This window comes from Crinia signifera, chromosome 3 (assembly GCF_055691185.1).
Source record: "Crinia signifera chromosome 3, ASM5569118v1, whole genome shotgun sequence".
Classification (NCBI taxonomy): Eukaryota; Metazoa; Chordata; class Amphibia; order Anura; family Myobatrachidae; genus Crinia; species Crinia signifera.
Genome location: NC_139219.1, coordinates 132,494,629 through 132,511,494, shown reverse-complemented (window position 1 = coordinate 132,511,494; position 16,866 = coordinate 132,494,629). Strand labels below are relative to the sequence as shown.

Here is a 16,866-nt window from a genome sequence, read left to right as displayed (position 1 = left end):
TACATATTTTGTATTGCAAGATAAGGTGTGTCTAATAGGAATGGCTTTACCTGTCTGAGGGTGGGGAAATGTGGATCCTGGTATCATGTACCGACATGTAGTACAAGGACACCGTACACAACCCAACTTCTTGCTGTTATCTTGAGTGGGGGTATAGGTTTTTACCAAATAATCCCTGAGGTTTGGAGGACGTTTGAAACAAGGCATTAAACGTGTGGCATCCAGTTTTAATTCGGGATCTGTTCGAATCATGGGCCACAATTTTTTGGCTGATCCCACAATTTTAGTACTATTTTGATTAAATGTATTCACCCAGGGGAACACTACCTGGTTATTCTTAGATTTGGTACTAACCAGCAATTTTTGTCTATTCATAGAAACAATTTTGTCCATAATGGATAGCAAATTTTGTCTGCAATACCCCGGGACACAAATTTTTCAATCATAGCATGCATTTGAATGATGGCCATATCTTTATCAGAATTAATCCTGAACACTCGCAACAATTGCGAGTAAGGTAATCCCCGCAATAACCCCTGTGGATGGCAACTAGTGGGCAATAGTAAATTATTTCTATCAGTTTCTTTCGAAAACAAACAGGTATTAATTTTACCATCCTTCAACTCAATGCATACATCAAGAAAATGAACTTGATTGGAACTATAGGTGAACGTTAATTTAACAGGGCTAGGGCTCTTGTTATGACTTTCAATGATGTTAATTAAATCAATAGGGTCACCCCTCCAGAACACGAGGAGATCGTCTATATACCTTGTATATAAGACGATCCTATCTGACACACTCTGGTTAATGAATAATAATTGATTTTCAACGGAAAACATGTAGATGTTTGCGTAGGACGGCGAAACCGCCGCTCCCATCGCACATCCCACGTTTTGCACAAAGAATTTATCTTTATAAATAAAGAAATTCTTCGTGAGAATCAAATTTAATAAGTCTAACAATAGGTCGATGTTCAGGCCATTGTACAACTCATTACCAGACAAAAATTCTTTTACAGCTAGCAATCCTTCAGAATGTGGGATTACTGTATAGAGGCTACTCACATCAATTGTGAATAGCCAAAGGTTATCACCCCAATCAGATCTTGCAGATAATTTACACAATAGTGTAGACGTGTCCAACAAATAATGAGGATGTGCTCTTATGCACGGTTGAAGTACACTATCAATGTATACCGAGAGTGGTTGAAACAATGATTTTCTGGCAGCCACTATCGGCCGACCAGGAGGGTCAGACATGGACTTATGTAATTTCGGTATACAATAAAACACTGGAGCTAATGGATATAACGGTATTAAGCTATCCATCAATTTAATAGAGATCAATTTAGAATCAACCCCTTGTTGCAGGGTCTCTCTAAGGACTCTTTTAAAATCTTCAGTGGGATCAGTAGATAACCTGCTGTAAGTAATTTCATCATTTAAGTGTTTTAAAACTTGTGTGTGATATTTATCGGCATCCTGGATAACAAGAGCACCGCCCTTGTCAGCAGACCTGAAAACTAAGGATGGATTATCACGCAAAGCATTCAACGCAGTTCTATCATTTTTACTGAAATTGCTTCTATTACAATCAAGGGCATCACCAACATCCAACACATCCTCATTTAAGAGGCGCATAAATGTTTTAACCGTGGGGTTAAATGATTGGGGCTCAAAGTTGGACCTCGGCAACAGTTTAGTCAATTGGGCAGGTAACACTTCCACAGGGACAGTAGGGGGGACTACAGGGTTTTTTGCAAAATGTTCTTTTAATTTTAAACCCCGATGTAATCTATGTTGGTCGACAGTCCATTGTAGTTTAGAAAAGTTAGAAGACGGGCAAAAATACAATCCTTTTTGCAGAACATTATGCTCTGCCTCTGTCAGTTCATACGAAGACAGGTTAACCACAAGGTCAGGTACTAGGGAGCCGCTTTCGGTGGGCGACCCCTGCCTCTCTTTTTGATGTCTGTTGCGGCCACCCCGCCGGGTGTATTTGCGCTGCCTCCCGCAATGCGAGCTCTGGTAAACACTCCTGCTGGGCGACTGGAGTTTTTTGAACCAGCTCTGCGGTTATCAGAATCACTATTAGAGGAATTAAATTCAGTGGATGAGGGTTGATCAAAATCACCTCTATTTCGATATCTCCTAAAGAACGTTTTTTTAGGACCAGGAGCATTACGTGGGTCAGTCCATTTATACACTGAATTTGATTCATAATCCGCATCAACCTTGGATTTTTTATCATTTTTAAACTTAATCAGTTCTCTCTTGTAACTCTGGATTTGAGTGTTCAATTTATCGTACCAATCAATTGATGTGTCTGCCACCAAACCATCCTTGTGTAGCGTTTCAAAGCTCGCTATTTTTTCTTCAACCATATCCATCTCCTTTTTACACTGCTCAACAATCAACAAGATCAAATCAAATGAACATTTGTTCATGATCGCCACCCACCTCCTACAGAAGGTGGGGTCATTTCTGCCAATAGTAGGGCCATTTTTCATTCTTAGACCCCGCGGGATCTTTCTTGCCCTATGATAATCACTCAAAGTCAATCCATGGTAATAATAATCCGTGTGGCGTTTGTGCAGTTTAAGTAAGTCCTTAAAAAGATCTTCGAAGGGAGTGGCCTCAGGTAATGTTGTTTGCTTAAACAGGATTGTATCCGCCTCAGTCTCTGAGAAAGTCAGTAACTCACCAAGTTTGTATTGGGTGAACTGAACGCCACTACCACCTTCCCCTGCAGCAACATCCGCCATAATATGTAAAACACAGTCACTGTGTCGACACACTCTATGTCGATTGTATAGAAAAACTTGTGCTCAATCCACCAGTGTAAGAAGAAAAACGGATATCACCTGAAGACTAGTTAACTTGATTAGGGGTGCCCCGATCAGGAAAAGTCTGTAGCAAAAGGATTTGCAGTCGTCCTTCCACGATACACTTCCAGATGATCTGGCACAGCCACTGAAACAAACTTTCGGACGGGTGCCTGCACAGCAACGCTTGCTAGTATACTCCAACAGATGCGCCAGCACTCCAGTCACTTGAAACAAATTTTCTTTATTGTAGCAATCAATGGCAACGTTTCAATACAATGAAGTATTATCGTCAGGCTACTGATACATAATGGCAACGTGTTTAAATAGCACAAACACCCCGCCCCACTGCCGGCGCACACACCCTGCAGTGAGACGGCCTCAGATGACGTCACGATCTCCACGTAACTATATATTTATATTTATTTATTTATTTTATTTTTTTCACGGGGCAGTTTTCTAAGACTGTTCTGCTGTCTCACCTCTCTCACTTGCTGCGGGTGTGGATCGTTTTATCGACCACACTAAGGTCGACAATCATTAGGTCGACACCGTCGGGCCCACAGGTGGGAAGGTCGACAGGTATCTAGGTCGACATATGTGAAGGTCTACAGGTGTGTAGGTCGACATAGGACAAGGTCGACATGTGTTTAGGTGGACATAGCGTTAGGTCGACATGGGTTAGGTCAACCGGTGGACATGGTTTTTTTTACTGTTTTTTTACCCGAATGTCGACACAGTCGACATGGACACAGTTGACAGTCAACCGCAGCCGCTCGCTATGCTTCGGGCACGGTACACTATTTTATTCTCCCACCACGCCCTAGTGGATGGTAGGGCATGAAATACCGCCTATCGGCACATGTTGGCTCAAAAAACAGTAAAAAAAACATGTCCACCTTCCAACCTGTCGACCTAACACTATGTCGACCTTGTCCTATGTCGACCTAGACACGTGTCGACCTTCACCTATGTCAACCTAGATACCTGTCGACCCAACGGTGTAGACCTAATGACTGTCGATCTAAGCGTGGTCGACAATACGACCATAAACCCTTGCCGCACAGCAGTGAATAGATACTGTAAGCATGCATACAGCATCTATTTAATGGGAGAGGGGGACAAGGGGGGCATGGAAGCATATCATCTTAATGGCATTCATGCAAAGCCACACCCTCTTTCCAGGAACATGTCTTTGGAATGCAAAAGAGTCCCTCTTTCAGGGGGCAGATATAAATCCGTAAGTCGTGCTTCGAAAGCTAGTCTGCTACCTTGTGATTGCTTCTATGTTTGTGCATGTGTGAGAGAGAAAGAGATGTAGTTTCACTCGCTGCCAACAGATGGCAGTGTTTCGGAGACACACAGACACTAGACATTATATATATACCTATATGTATATACACAATATATCACACTGGCTCTAGAAGATCCTGTGATTCACGATCCTGTGATTCACTGTTTATTCCACATTGAGAGGCTGTATAAATTGTAATTGTGGACAGAGGAATGCCACATTGAACACTGCCATTTCACTTGTGAATCCATTTCACCTGCTATCACTTGGTTAAAAGGACCATTTTCACTTAATATGTGGTGCTAAAAAGTTGTTCATAGTCATTGCTATTGGCCACTACCTTGTTGTTAGAGGACATACCTTCATTCATAAATTGTGTAGAAGACACATTTTTATTGGATTGATTCATTGCCCCTGATGAAGTCCTAAGGGACGAAACGCGTCGGGCCGCGGATTTGTACTATATGTGGCATTTTTAAACAACTCGAAACTGTGGATGAAATCCTATATGCTAGAAAAAACTTTCAATAAATGTTTGTTTTTAACAAATTTTTATTGATTTATTGTATGTACATAGCCACTAAGTGGTGTTTTCAGTAATAGCGAACCTCTATTCCTTTCTTCCATGTATATATATATATATATATATATATATATATACACATACAGTATATATATACCTTTTTCTGTGATCCCGGCCCTCCAAATCCCGCCAATTGGGGGCCTTCCAGTGAAGGCAAGCCCACTTGGTATATCAGCAAACATGCAGGCGGCACTCAGACGATAAGTAGCTTGTGAACTCAGTGAAAACTTTATTTCAACATTTCGAGGCACGCACCGAGTTCACAAGCTAATTATCGTCTCCGAGTGCCACCTGCATTTTTGAAAATATTTCCTGCCCCAGTGGAGCTTACAATCTATATTCCCTACCACATGTACACACACACAGACACAATTTGCCTACCAGTATATTTTTGGATTGTGGGAGGAAACCAGAGTACCCGGAGTAAACCCATGCAAACACGGGGAGAATATACAAACTCTGCACAGTTAGAGCCATTATGGGGATCGAACCCATGACCTCAGTGCTGTGAGGCAGTAATGCTAACCATTACACCATCCATACTGCTCCTAAATGGACAACTGTTGGAGGATTAATAGGAGGAACAAAACTATTTTAAAAGCTTGGTACCCAAAATGTTATGTGAATAAAATACCCATGCACCTATACTGTAGATGTGGTCGTTTGCTTGTTTGACTCACACATACTGTATGGGGAAATTTGCTGAGATGTAAGTTCTATTATAAATGGGATGTCGTTATGGGCAACCAATTATAATCTAATTTTTTTTTATTTAGCACCGTCTATAAGATAACAGTATCTGATTGGTTACCCATAGCAACATCCCATGAGAACTCATAGGGGGTAATCGATTATTGATACACTGCCCATGCATATGGCTTGTAGCACGCATGCGCAAGGCCACGCTGCAACGTAAGCCAGCTACTTTTTTATCACTGGCCTTATGCAAAGTGATTGACAGAAAGTAGGCATCGGAGTTTGTGAAGCTGCTGTTTAGTGTGAGTGCTAAGAAAAACACAGGTGTGCCTACGAAAACACTGGGTATGTCCGGGAAAAAGCGAGGAGTGCCTGAACGTTTTAGGGGAGTGTGTGTGACGTCAGCTCCAGGCCAGCGATGACTTGTGCACAATGTAAAAACCATTTACTTGTGAGCCTGTTATGATGGGTTTTGGACATATTCGCTCACATAGTGGTAGATGTATGTGATAAGTTCCTTTACACATTCATTTTATCAAATAAGCCACAAATGGTTTTTTGTTATCTTGGCTGTAGATCTTTACAAAAAAAAAGTGCCATCTGCTCCTATTAATAAAATGCCATATTGGATATATAGTAGTAGTGAGTGCCAGTGTATTCCACTCCTCATGCCTTGAATTGCCAAGCACAGTGGGCTATACATCACAACTTATTTGGCCACGCTGGCTGAGCATCCATTGCTGTTTTAGAAAAATACAATTATTATTTGCCAAATATTGTCTCTTCAGCCACCATCATTATTTAATCCTTTTTATCTTATGAATTGGCAAGCCGGAGACAAGCAGAAGGTAGCGCTGAGGTTCACTGCTCTGCAGCCACACACACAATACCAACTTTACACCCAAGCTCTGCTGAAAGGTCAGGGAACTTGGCAATCCCTCCACCTTGAGCTCACAGTACATTCACATCTGTGCTGTGCCTGCAGTCTGAAGACCTTCATTAGAGATTTGGCTTCTAGCACCTGAGAGCATCCTGGGAAGTCAGCCCAGGGCAACTATCCTGATTGATGGAGAATTACCAGAGCCCATTAAAACAAATGATACTGTTCAAAGCATTCAAACATAAAATTAAAATATGTGCAGTAAATGCCATCACAGGTAGATTTAGTACATTTGGAAATGAATCTTGTACCAGAAGATTGCCGTTAATGAAAGTAAAAACAGACATTTGTTTCTATAAAGGAGAATAAATAAAATCATTGCAGTTTATTAATTGTGTATTTAACTTTTATTCCAAAATAGGTGATAATTAAGAAAGTAGTGATACATACAAGATCCATTGTGCTCATTTCAGTTACAATTTAGCAATGCAATGCAGTGTAGACACTTTTTGGCAGGTTTATCACTGAAGGGTAGATGTACGAAGCAGTAATAAGTGTGGAAAAGTTTCCCATGGCAACCAAAGATTGCTATATGTAGATAACTGATTTGTTGCTAGGGGCAACTTCTCCACTCTTTTCACTGCTTCATACCATTGTATGAAGCACCGTTGGTATTAAGGCTTTAGATCTAAAGTGTCTAGGTAGACAATGGTCGAAAACTATTGGTCGAAAGTCAAAAGGTTGACATGGTCAAAACATCGACATGAGTTTTTATTATTTTTTCTTTGTAAAAAAACTGATTTGTTCATACTTTACCATCCACGTGAGCATAGAGTTAGATAATAGTGTGCCGAGCGAAGAGCGGAACTGTGCCCGAAGCATGGCGAGCGCAACGAGCCATGTTAGGGGATGCGGTACAAAAAACCATGGTACATAGAAACCGACTTGTTCATGCTTTACCATCAACCCCCAAAACACCATTAAAAACTCATTGCGACCTTTGTCAACCCCCAAAAACATGAAAAACATGGTGACCTTTGTCTACCTTTTTTTTTTTTTTTTTTTACTTATTGTTATTGCTTTCAAGTACAAATATATGCATTATAAGTATACATATAACATATACACATACATTGCAGTGGGAACTTATGAATATTAAAGCAGCTCGTCAAATTATTATTTCTTATTTTACTCATCCGGTTCATGGCCTGGTATATGTATTTCCTAATCTGTCAACCTTTTCCCAATTTGTTAACCTTTTGACTCATCCATTAGTTGTCGACCTTTTGATAGTAGACCTAGACACTGTGAGTGAGATTTAATAGGATGAGAGATTCAGAAAGTGAGAGATTTGGGGGCAGATTTATTAAGCTTGGAGAAGAGATAAACTGGAGATAAAGCGGAGAAAATGTAAAAGGAGATAAAGCACCAGCCAATCAACTCCCAACTGTCTTTTTCAAACACAGCTGATTGGCTGTGCTTTATCTCCATTTACCTTTTCTCTGCTTTATCTCCAGTTTATCTCTTATCCAAGCTTAATAAATCTGCCCCTTGGTGAGAAATCTCCAGTATTTTTAAAGCGGCAATCATTTACACTGCAAAACCAGTTTGATTTTGCAGTGTAAATGATTGCCACTTTAAAAAAACTGGAGATTTCTCACCAAAGCTCTCACTTTCTGAATCTCTCATCCTTTTAAATCTCACCCTGTAGATCTAAAGGACCTAACCCCTCACCATTCCCCCAGTCTCTGCTTCATATAACAGGTAATGGCCACATTACTCTCCATGGTTCGCTCCTCTAGTCACCAGCTCATTTATTGTTACCAAATTTGTAACCCATGTATATGCTAAAATTATTGACTGTATGTACATCAGAAGAATTGCAATTCCATTGTGACTAGTGAGAATGACTATTACTCGGCTACTTCAGCCATATAGCATTATTTATTTATTTACAGCACAGCAGATTCTGTTGCGCTTTACAATTATTGATACAGGACTTGCATTTAACTTCCTTTCACAACTCTGCTGCTGCTGCACCATGGGTAGGCTTGTTGTGCAGATTAGTGCAACTCTGACCTCTGATCTAGGCCATCCACCTGACGCTTCAGCCTAACCTCAGGTGTAGTAACACAGGTTATTAAGGGAGACTTTTACTACTGAAGAGATGTATATGGAGGTAGGGATCATTGTGAACAACACCAATGGCAGAAACAACAGACAATGGATTGAAGGTGATTGTAGCTAATGGGAGCTGAATGTGATCAGATGGAAGGATAATGAATGTTGCAGTGAGAATATGATGAATACAAGTAGAATATTATTTGAGACAATAGAAGGTGAGAATTATTGAATGATGGGAGAGTGAAGGAGAGGTGACTTTGGCAGGACCTGGAAACCAAGGACTGGGAATATGTTTTGTGGCACATGGCTATAGAGGAGGGAGTGTTTCATATGTGCATGTGTACAGGTGTCCTTGTTGCAGTGGTATGCTTTTTCTGTGTGATTTGTGTGGTCAATGTGTGCAGGTTTGGGTCAGCACAAATTTAATGTAAAATGTTATCAGGCAGGTCTCTAGGTCGGATTTGGTATGAAATCCCGACAAAGCCAAAATCCCGACATATACTGTAGAATGTAAAGGTGAAACAGTCAACATGACTTTGTGCCGACAGGTCGCAAGGTCGACATGTTTTTTTTTTTACCCGAATGTCGACATGGACACAGTTGGTAGTGAACCGCAGCTGCTCGCGATGCTTCAGGGACGGTGCATTGCTGCGCTCGGCACACTATTCTCACACCACGCCCTAGTGGATGGTAGGGCATGAAATACTGCCTGTAGACACATGTCGGGTCAAAAAACAGTGAAAAAAAAAACATGGCGACCTGTCGACACAAAGTCCTGTTGACTGTTTCACCTTTATATTCTATATTTCGGGATTTTTACCCTGTCGGGATTTTGACTGCATTCCTCTAGGTCAGTGGTAGCTGGGATCTTAACCCTTTGAGTGCCAACATTGCTGTGTATGGCCAGCTTAACCCTTTAAGTGCCAATATTGCTGTGTGAGATCCTTAAAATATCCACTAAAAAATACCATCGCTCCTCACAGCGACTGTTCTTTTTTTTGGGTGCAATATTTAACTAAACATCAATCAATTGACTTGGCTGTATTTGTATTACTTTATACTAAAATGAGCGATGCTGGAATATGTTATGGATATTTTAAGGATCTCTCACAGTGACGTTGGCACTTAAAGGGTTAAGCTGGCCATACACGCCAAAACATTTCCAATTTTATCAGAATATGTAATGATGGCTATTTAAATACAATTTAATAAAATTGTATTAACAACTGTACAACTTTGTTAATAAAACTGAACTGAATAAGGATTAAATAACTTATTTCCTTTTTTTTACGTTCATTTAAAAATAGTTTTATAAGGTTAAAAATAAAAACTTTTACAGTGACGCAGTAATAGGAATGGAGAAGTGGACCAGTGGAAATGTTTTCATAGCAACCAGCATACCATATGTAGATAGCTGACTGGTTGCTAAGGACAACTGCTCCAATCTTTTCACTGCTTCATACAGCTCCCCAACCCACAGTGTACATTGGCAGGCATAGCTGCACCACCTTCATATCACAGGTAATTGCCTTGTTATATCCAGTCTGTACTCTCCTCTTAAGGCCCCCATACACTAGGGCGACTTGTCCTTAGGACAAGTCGCCCCCGACTTCCCCCTGAGCTTCCCCGGCTGCTCCCCGGGGGAGCTTGATTAGATTGGCACTTGATGTGCCATTTTTTACATGTGATAAATCGTCTCGATTTATCACATGTAAAAAACCCGGGGAGCAGGGGGGGGGGCGCTAAGAGGTGGGAGCTGGTGGGAGCAGGGGGGCTGGGGACGCTGCGGGGGACATCGTCTGAGCGGCGAGAAGGTAGAGGGAGCAGGGGGGGCTGGGGACGCTGCGGGGGACACAGGCTGCATAGAGCCGGGCAGGGGAAGCCGGCCGGGAGCTGTCAGTAATGAATAAAAAAAAAAAGCCCATACAATGAATGGGCAGCCTGTGATTGGCTGCTGAGCGCTCTCTCAGCCAATTGCTGACTGGCTGAGAGAGCGCTCAGCCAATCACAGGCTGCCCATTCATTGTATGGGCTTTTTTTTTTTATTCATTACTGACAGCTCCCGGCCGGCTTCCCCTGCCCGGCTCTATGCAGCCTGTGTCCCCCGCAGCTTCTCCAGCCCCCCCTGCTCCCTCTACCTTCTCGCCGCACAGACGCTGTCCCCCGCAGCGTCCCCAGCAGCGGGGGACACAGACGTGTCCCCCGCAGCGTCCCCAGCCCCCCCCTGCTCCCTCCACCGCCGCGCCGCCCCACTAGGTCCCAAGTCGGGTGGTCGGACGTGCAGCAGGTCCGACCACCCGACGCAGATCCGATGCGCACGGGACCGCGCATCGGATCTGAGGGGACATCAAAACTAGCCGATTTTGGTCCGATTTGGGCCAGATCCGACTGATCTGGCTGAAATCTGACCAAAATCGGCTAGTGTATGGGGGCCTTTAGATGTGCAGTCACATTCCTCCCAACATGGCCCATGCTAGGAGGGACAGAATGCTCTGCTCCTGGACTTCCCTCTGAATGAATGATTGGTATTGTAAGGGTAACGTTTCGGGGCGTGACCCCCGTCCTCAGCCTGTAGGTGAGGACGGGGGTCACCCCTGAAATTTTACCTTTACAATATAGTCTTTTTGCCCTCATGATTGTACTCTGAGTGATGGTTTTTCACTTGCGGAGTTTGGATATATATATATTATATGCAGGGCAGCCGAGAGGGGGAAGGGGAGCGGGTACTAATAACCCGGGCGCAGGTTTGCTGGAGGGGCCCCGCAGGGAGGTTCCCACACTTAGGCCACACCTCCAAAAATTTACCGGGGCCCAGCATTCCTCTCGGCTGCCCTGATTGTATTATATATTGACATATAATAGATGTTACCTGTATGTATTTTGAGATTCTAAGGTAATGCTCTGTTTTTAATTGCTTAATATACTTTTTCAAAAGGAATAGCTAGGTGTTCAGATATGTAAAGTTGTTTCTTAAATTCTTATGCTGACAGCTGTATTGTTATACATAGTTACTTAGTTACAGTCATGTATGGATCGTGTACATTCTTCTACAGTAAAAACTGTCACTAACATAGTGTATATGTTAGAACTGCAACGCATGGATAAATGTTTAGCTCTCGCAAGTGATGGCTTGCAGGACGGAAATTTCTGTTTGAGCTAAGTGTCCCAGTTCTGCAGACAGTGGAAACTGAAGTAAATGTGAGACTGTACATTGACTAAATGAATGTCATGTAGGCTTAGTTTATGATCCGTTTCTATACATTGGTGACGTTTCTGCCAAATATCAAATTCACTTGCCTCTAACTAAATAAATTACAATTCTAGTTAGTGGGCACATAGTTGTTGTTGCTGTAGGACTAGTTATGTACTAATGTATTTGCTTCTGGAATCTGGGAAATACAAAAATATTACTAGAACAAGGAGTAAAAAGCATGTTGAGGGTAAATTTACTAATGTTTCTGAAAATGAAGAGGTGATGTTCCCCTATATACATTCTCCATTGCTTCCTAGAAAATAATAGACGGAATCTAACTGGTTGTTATGCGCAACATCACCTCTTTTCCTTTTAGAAGCTTTAGTAGATTTACCCCTAAGGGGGCTATTCAATCCTGAATCCGGATGTCATATTCACAGCCATGTTCCGGCTGACGAGAGTTAGAGCGGCTGCGCTTTGTCGGAAACTGACTCTAAATTGTTAGTTTTCGCCAATTTAGATTTTACCATGTTTTATATTTGTGTGAGTTTTAAAATAAAGTGGTATTGCACCATATATTTGCACTTTATCTTTTGGGTACCTACCGGAGACATAAGCGTGGAACTCCCACTAATATCATCAGTGGGGAGGAAGAACATCACACGGTGTGTCTATTAATTGAAAAAGAGGATACGCCACCTCTCCAGGAGGAACGTGTGGTATCTCTTTGTTATTATTAATTTATCTTTGGAATACATGGAAGAGGATCGCTCCCCTAGTTACAGGGTTGTACTCCTTCTCCTATTTGAATTCGGTGCCATTGGAGGGGACACCTACATCTCTGTTTATCTGCATTTAAACAAGATGACTCTGAAAGCCTTCAATGCGGTCGGAAACAATATTTGTGCCAGTGGAAATAGTGGCCCAGATTGACTACCCCCTAAAAGTACATACACATGGAGCGATGTGAGCTTCTGATTTTGACTACGCTCGCCACTGGTTCTATTCTCCCTCTATGGGGGTCGAGGACCCCCACAAGGGAGAATAGCCCCTGTGAGTTGGGATCCCCCTGTCAGAGCACCAGCAGTCGGGATTCCGACGTTGGGATACGGACTGTCGGGATCCCCCCTGCCGGAACGTCATCCGGCACCCAGCAGCTGCACCCATTGCAGCTATGGTAGTAATGCCCTTGTATCCATAGGCGCCGATTCTGTGGGTGCTCAAGGGCTTGAGCACCCACGGAAATGCAAGAGCACCCACTGGCCACCCCCCGAGTCCTGCTGGACGCTGCTGGGCCGCTGTAGTACGCTGCTGTGCACCACCTATTATACCTATATATAACCTGCCGCCGCAGCTCTACTGTTCTTCTGCCCGGCTGTGCACTCCACGCCCCGCGCACTCTCCGACGAGCGTCATGCTGACTGTCACAAACCCTGCCTGGCGCCATCACCAACCTCCCCCTTCCGGCTCCCTCTACTCCGCACGTGAACACACAGCGCGCCCGGCCACTGTCCAGCAGTGCGAGGAGGAGGAAGAGGCAACAGCAGGCTGCTTACCCGTCCCGGACCAGACAGTCCTCAACAAATGGAGGAGACTACTAGTCTCAGACTAGTAGCCTGGCAGGAGCGGGACCGCCCAGGCAGGCCAGCATCAAAGTGAGTCCACTCCTGTCAGTCAGTTACACCGCTCTGCCTCCAGCATGCCTCCTGCATGTGGAGGCTGGAGCAGTCCAAAGGAGGGCTAGCAGGACAAGATGTGGGGCAGACATGGGGAGAAGGGTGTATGTGAGGCACAGATTAGGGGGGAAAGTGGGATTTGGAAGGGGAATATTAAGAGAGGAGGGGGCCTATGTGCAGCATCCATTCAGACCCCTCCTCTTTAGTCAGCAGCTCTGCAATGAACAGAATGTGCAATCTACTGCATACAGTATGTGCAGGTTTCTGGGGGTAATAATGGCTTGGTGGCTATTCTCCTGGAAATGTCCCTAATGTGCAAAGTGCAGGGAAAATGTCTATTACCTGCTGATTTAGGAGGGCTGCTGCTGCCGACATAGGGCTTGTGAGACGTACTGAAGTAATGGGTGCAGTGTGTGCACCAATTACAGCGACACTAGTGCATGTGGGTCAGATCAGTGAGAAGGGGGCATTTGAGGCATAGACTGGTGAAGAAAGTGGCATGTGATGTAAGACAGGTGAGGGCAGTTATTGGCTTCTGTGGAGTGGGTTAACTATTTGCGGGCTATCTGCGGGAAATAATTAAACAGCTCCAAATAGGAAAAGCCAGCAATTAATGAAATCTGCTCCTTTAACTTTACAGTTCATAAGAAAATGTGTAGGTAGGCACTGAAAAGTGTGCAGCATGGTGTACTACAGATGTGTCCTAAGTAGTAGCTGCGACAATGCTATATGTGCTCGCAACCAAGATTTTACCATTTTTACCAGCGTACCTAGTAGGTAGCCACGCCCCTTCCCCATGAAGCCACTCCCCTAAAGTTTTGGCTTGAGCACCCACCAGCAAAATGATAAATCGGCACCTATGCTTGTATCCATCCATATGTATCCCCTGGCTACATAAAGCTCCATTATAAGTAATGTGTCACTGTTCAATGTATTAATGACCACACAGTATGATTTAACATGGCTCCTGTATGCATTTATTCTGCCCCAAATTTTTTGAGATGGGCAACAAAATCTCTTTTGCATTAATAAATCCGTTCTATCCAGTGCTATTTTTCTGCAGAAACCATCAGGAACTCCGTTCCTGAACCTCTAATTAAATATGACATCATCAGGGACTGGGGATGAAATTTAATAGAATAAGAGATTCTGAAAGTGAGAGATCTTTTTTTTTTTCTTAAAGCAGCAATCATTTACACAAATCAAACTGGTTTTGCAGTGTAAATGATTGCCGCATTAAAAAACTGGCGATTTCTTACTAAATCTCTCCCTTTCTGAGTCTCTCATCCTATTACATTTCACCCTGGGTTCCTGAGTCTGTTCTGGGCCAAAATGTACTTTCCAAAAGATAACTTTTATTTTCAAATCACCTGTGAGTGCCATTGTTTCTAAATACAATATCCCTCTTTCCTTCTCTCTTCCTCTCTCTCCATCTCTCCCTCCCTCCTTCCCTGTGAGAGCAGTTAGCAGTCAGGGTTGGGTTCTTCCCACTGCGCTTGTTCAATCCTGGACAGTTCTTGTGGGATTATTTTATAGTTAATAAAACATGAATTTTGTACCAAGAAAATACTTATTGATGCCATACGATCACTTGAGTGAGATCATAATAAAGCACTTTCAAAACACAATTTGAGTCGGATTCAGCGGCCTCAGTGTGCATTTTCCCTGTACATGCATGCAGTCTTGCTTTGTGAGTCTTTTGAAACCACCATTGATCACACCATCAAAACTTGCACCAGCCCCAAAACTTCAGCAACATGCCCACAACACTCCCATAGCACATCTATACGAAGAATCATCTTCCTGCATCTGGAAGGTTAACACTCAGGAAAGCCTAGTACGTTTTTAGTACACTTAATCGTGTACACAATGGAAGTGCATTCATAATGCGATGCAGACAACGCATTAACAAAAATTGCACAAATACTGTATGTCTGACATTTATTTTATTTATTTATAAAGTTTTTTTTTATATAGTGCAGCATATTTTGTTGCGCTTTACACAATAGGAGACAGTGATACAACAAACTGGGTATTTACAGACAGGGCCCTGTTCGCAAGCTTACCATCTATACAGTGGCGTAACTTCATAAATTGCGCCCCCCCCCCCCCCCCCCCCCCCCGCCGGGAATTTTGTCGCCCCCCCTATCAAGAAAAGTTGCCCCCCTCCTTTCTTACCCCGTTGCCGCTTGCCGCTGCAGTGCTGCCTTTGAAACACGCAGTTCTCTGTGGTCCCGGCGCTTCTCCTCCAGGCTGGCTCGGCTCCTGTCCTGCTGCTATTAAAATCTCCCTCCCAAGATGTCCGCCCCCTTACAGCAAACTGGTTTTTGGGATGCTAGAGGAGGCTCCTCTAGCATCCAAAAAAAGTCTGCTATAAGGCGGCGGACATCTTGGGAGGGAGATTTTAAAAGTAGCAGGACAGGAACCGAGCCAGCCTGGAGGAGAAGCGCCGGGACAGCGTGTGCGTGTCCCGGCTACAGAGGTGGTGGCGGCGTGGGCAAGCAGGCAGCAGTGAAACAATAGCCCAGCAGACCCCCTGCGCCCACACTTTACTCAGTGCCTCCCCGCCGCTGCAGGGGCTGCGGGGCTATTGTTACGCCACAGCATCTATAGATAGCATGCACCTCAGAATTTGGACCTTTGAGGTGTTTCAGTTGTTCTACCCCACAGCTGCCACTAGATGGAGTCTGATTGTTGCACCATTGGGAAGTAAATAGTTACAGGGAGACATATTTTAGCTCCCAGCCTCCCGAGGTGGCACCCAAATCAGTACTTTTAGACAGGGTTAGTCACTTAAAACCGGTACTAATAGGCCCACACACACAATTACTCCATTGTTTGTGTGCCCACAAAACAATTCAGTTTGTGTGCCATTGCATTTAAGTAAATGTAGTTTTGTTGCATGTTGGAGTGCAGGACACACAAAAATGTAGTGTAGAAAAACCAAATTTATGATGACTAATTTATAATGTTATAGAAATGCTACCATCCCCTTAAATCTATTCCTAGAGAACTACCTAAAATTGATGTTGTCACAGAAGAATAGTGTCTGTAATGGGAAAATACTGAATGGTGCAATAAAAAAAAGTTATCACGTCTTCTTAAAATTGAACTGAAAAAAAAAATCTTGTAGTAAAACAGAAAACGGTAAAAGGGAAGTGAAAGGTGACATTTTTATACAGCGTACATTGCTATCTGAAGTTTTTTCATCTGTCATTCACTGCATTTATATTGTTTTATGTTCTGTGATTTGACCTTGTATTCTGGCTTATCTTCCATGCCTCAATAATATGATGAAACACTACTATTTTACGCTTGAAATCACTTTGCCATTGTGGCAGAGATTGGGACTTACAATTGAATTGATGCCAATGACCTTTCAGGTGACAGGTTATAAATGTTTTTCATGTATCAGTTTCAAAGATATCAGTTTCTACAGTCTTACGGGTATATTTACTAAAGGTCAATTTTCATCGACACAAATCGATATTGAGTTTCAAATGCTATAACCCACATGGACTAACAGATTTGTTTATACATGTTAGAGTTAGAACATATGTGTTTTAGCCCCAGAAAAACAATATCTACTTAGA

General features: G+C 43.1%; 1 protein-coding gene across 4 annotated transcripts in view; it reads left to right on the top strand.

Moving 5' to 3' along the window:
- The window catches only part of SASH1 (SAM and SH3 domain containing 1), an 893,545-nt gene that overhangs the window by 615,313 nt on the left and 261,366 nt on the right, over positions 1–16,866 (top strand). Inside the window, exon 1 of one of the 4 annotated variants that reach the window (XM_083176525.1) lies at positions 8,467–8,514. The exons of the other annotated variants lie outside the window; for them this stretch is intronic. Coding sequence (XP_083032651.1) covers positions 8,485–8,514 — 30 coding nt within the window. The 5' untranslated portion in view covers positions 8,467–8,484. Of the gene's footprint in view, positions 1–8,466; positions 8,515–16,866 lie in introns of those variants that run through there. 4 annotated transcript variants of the gene reach the window in all.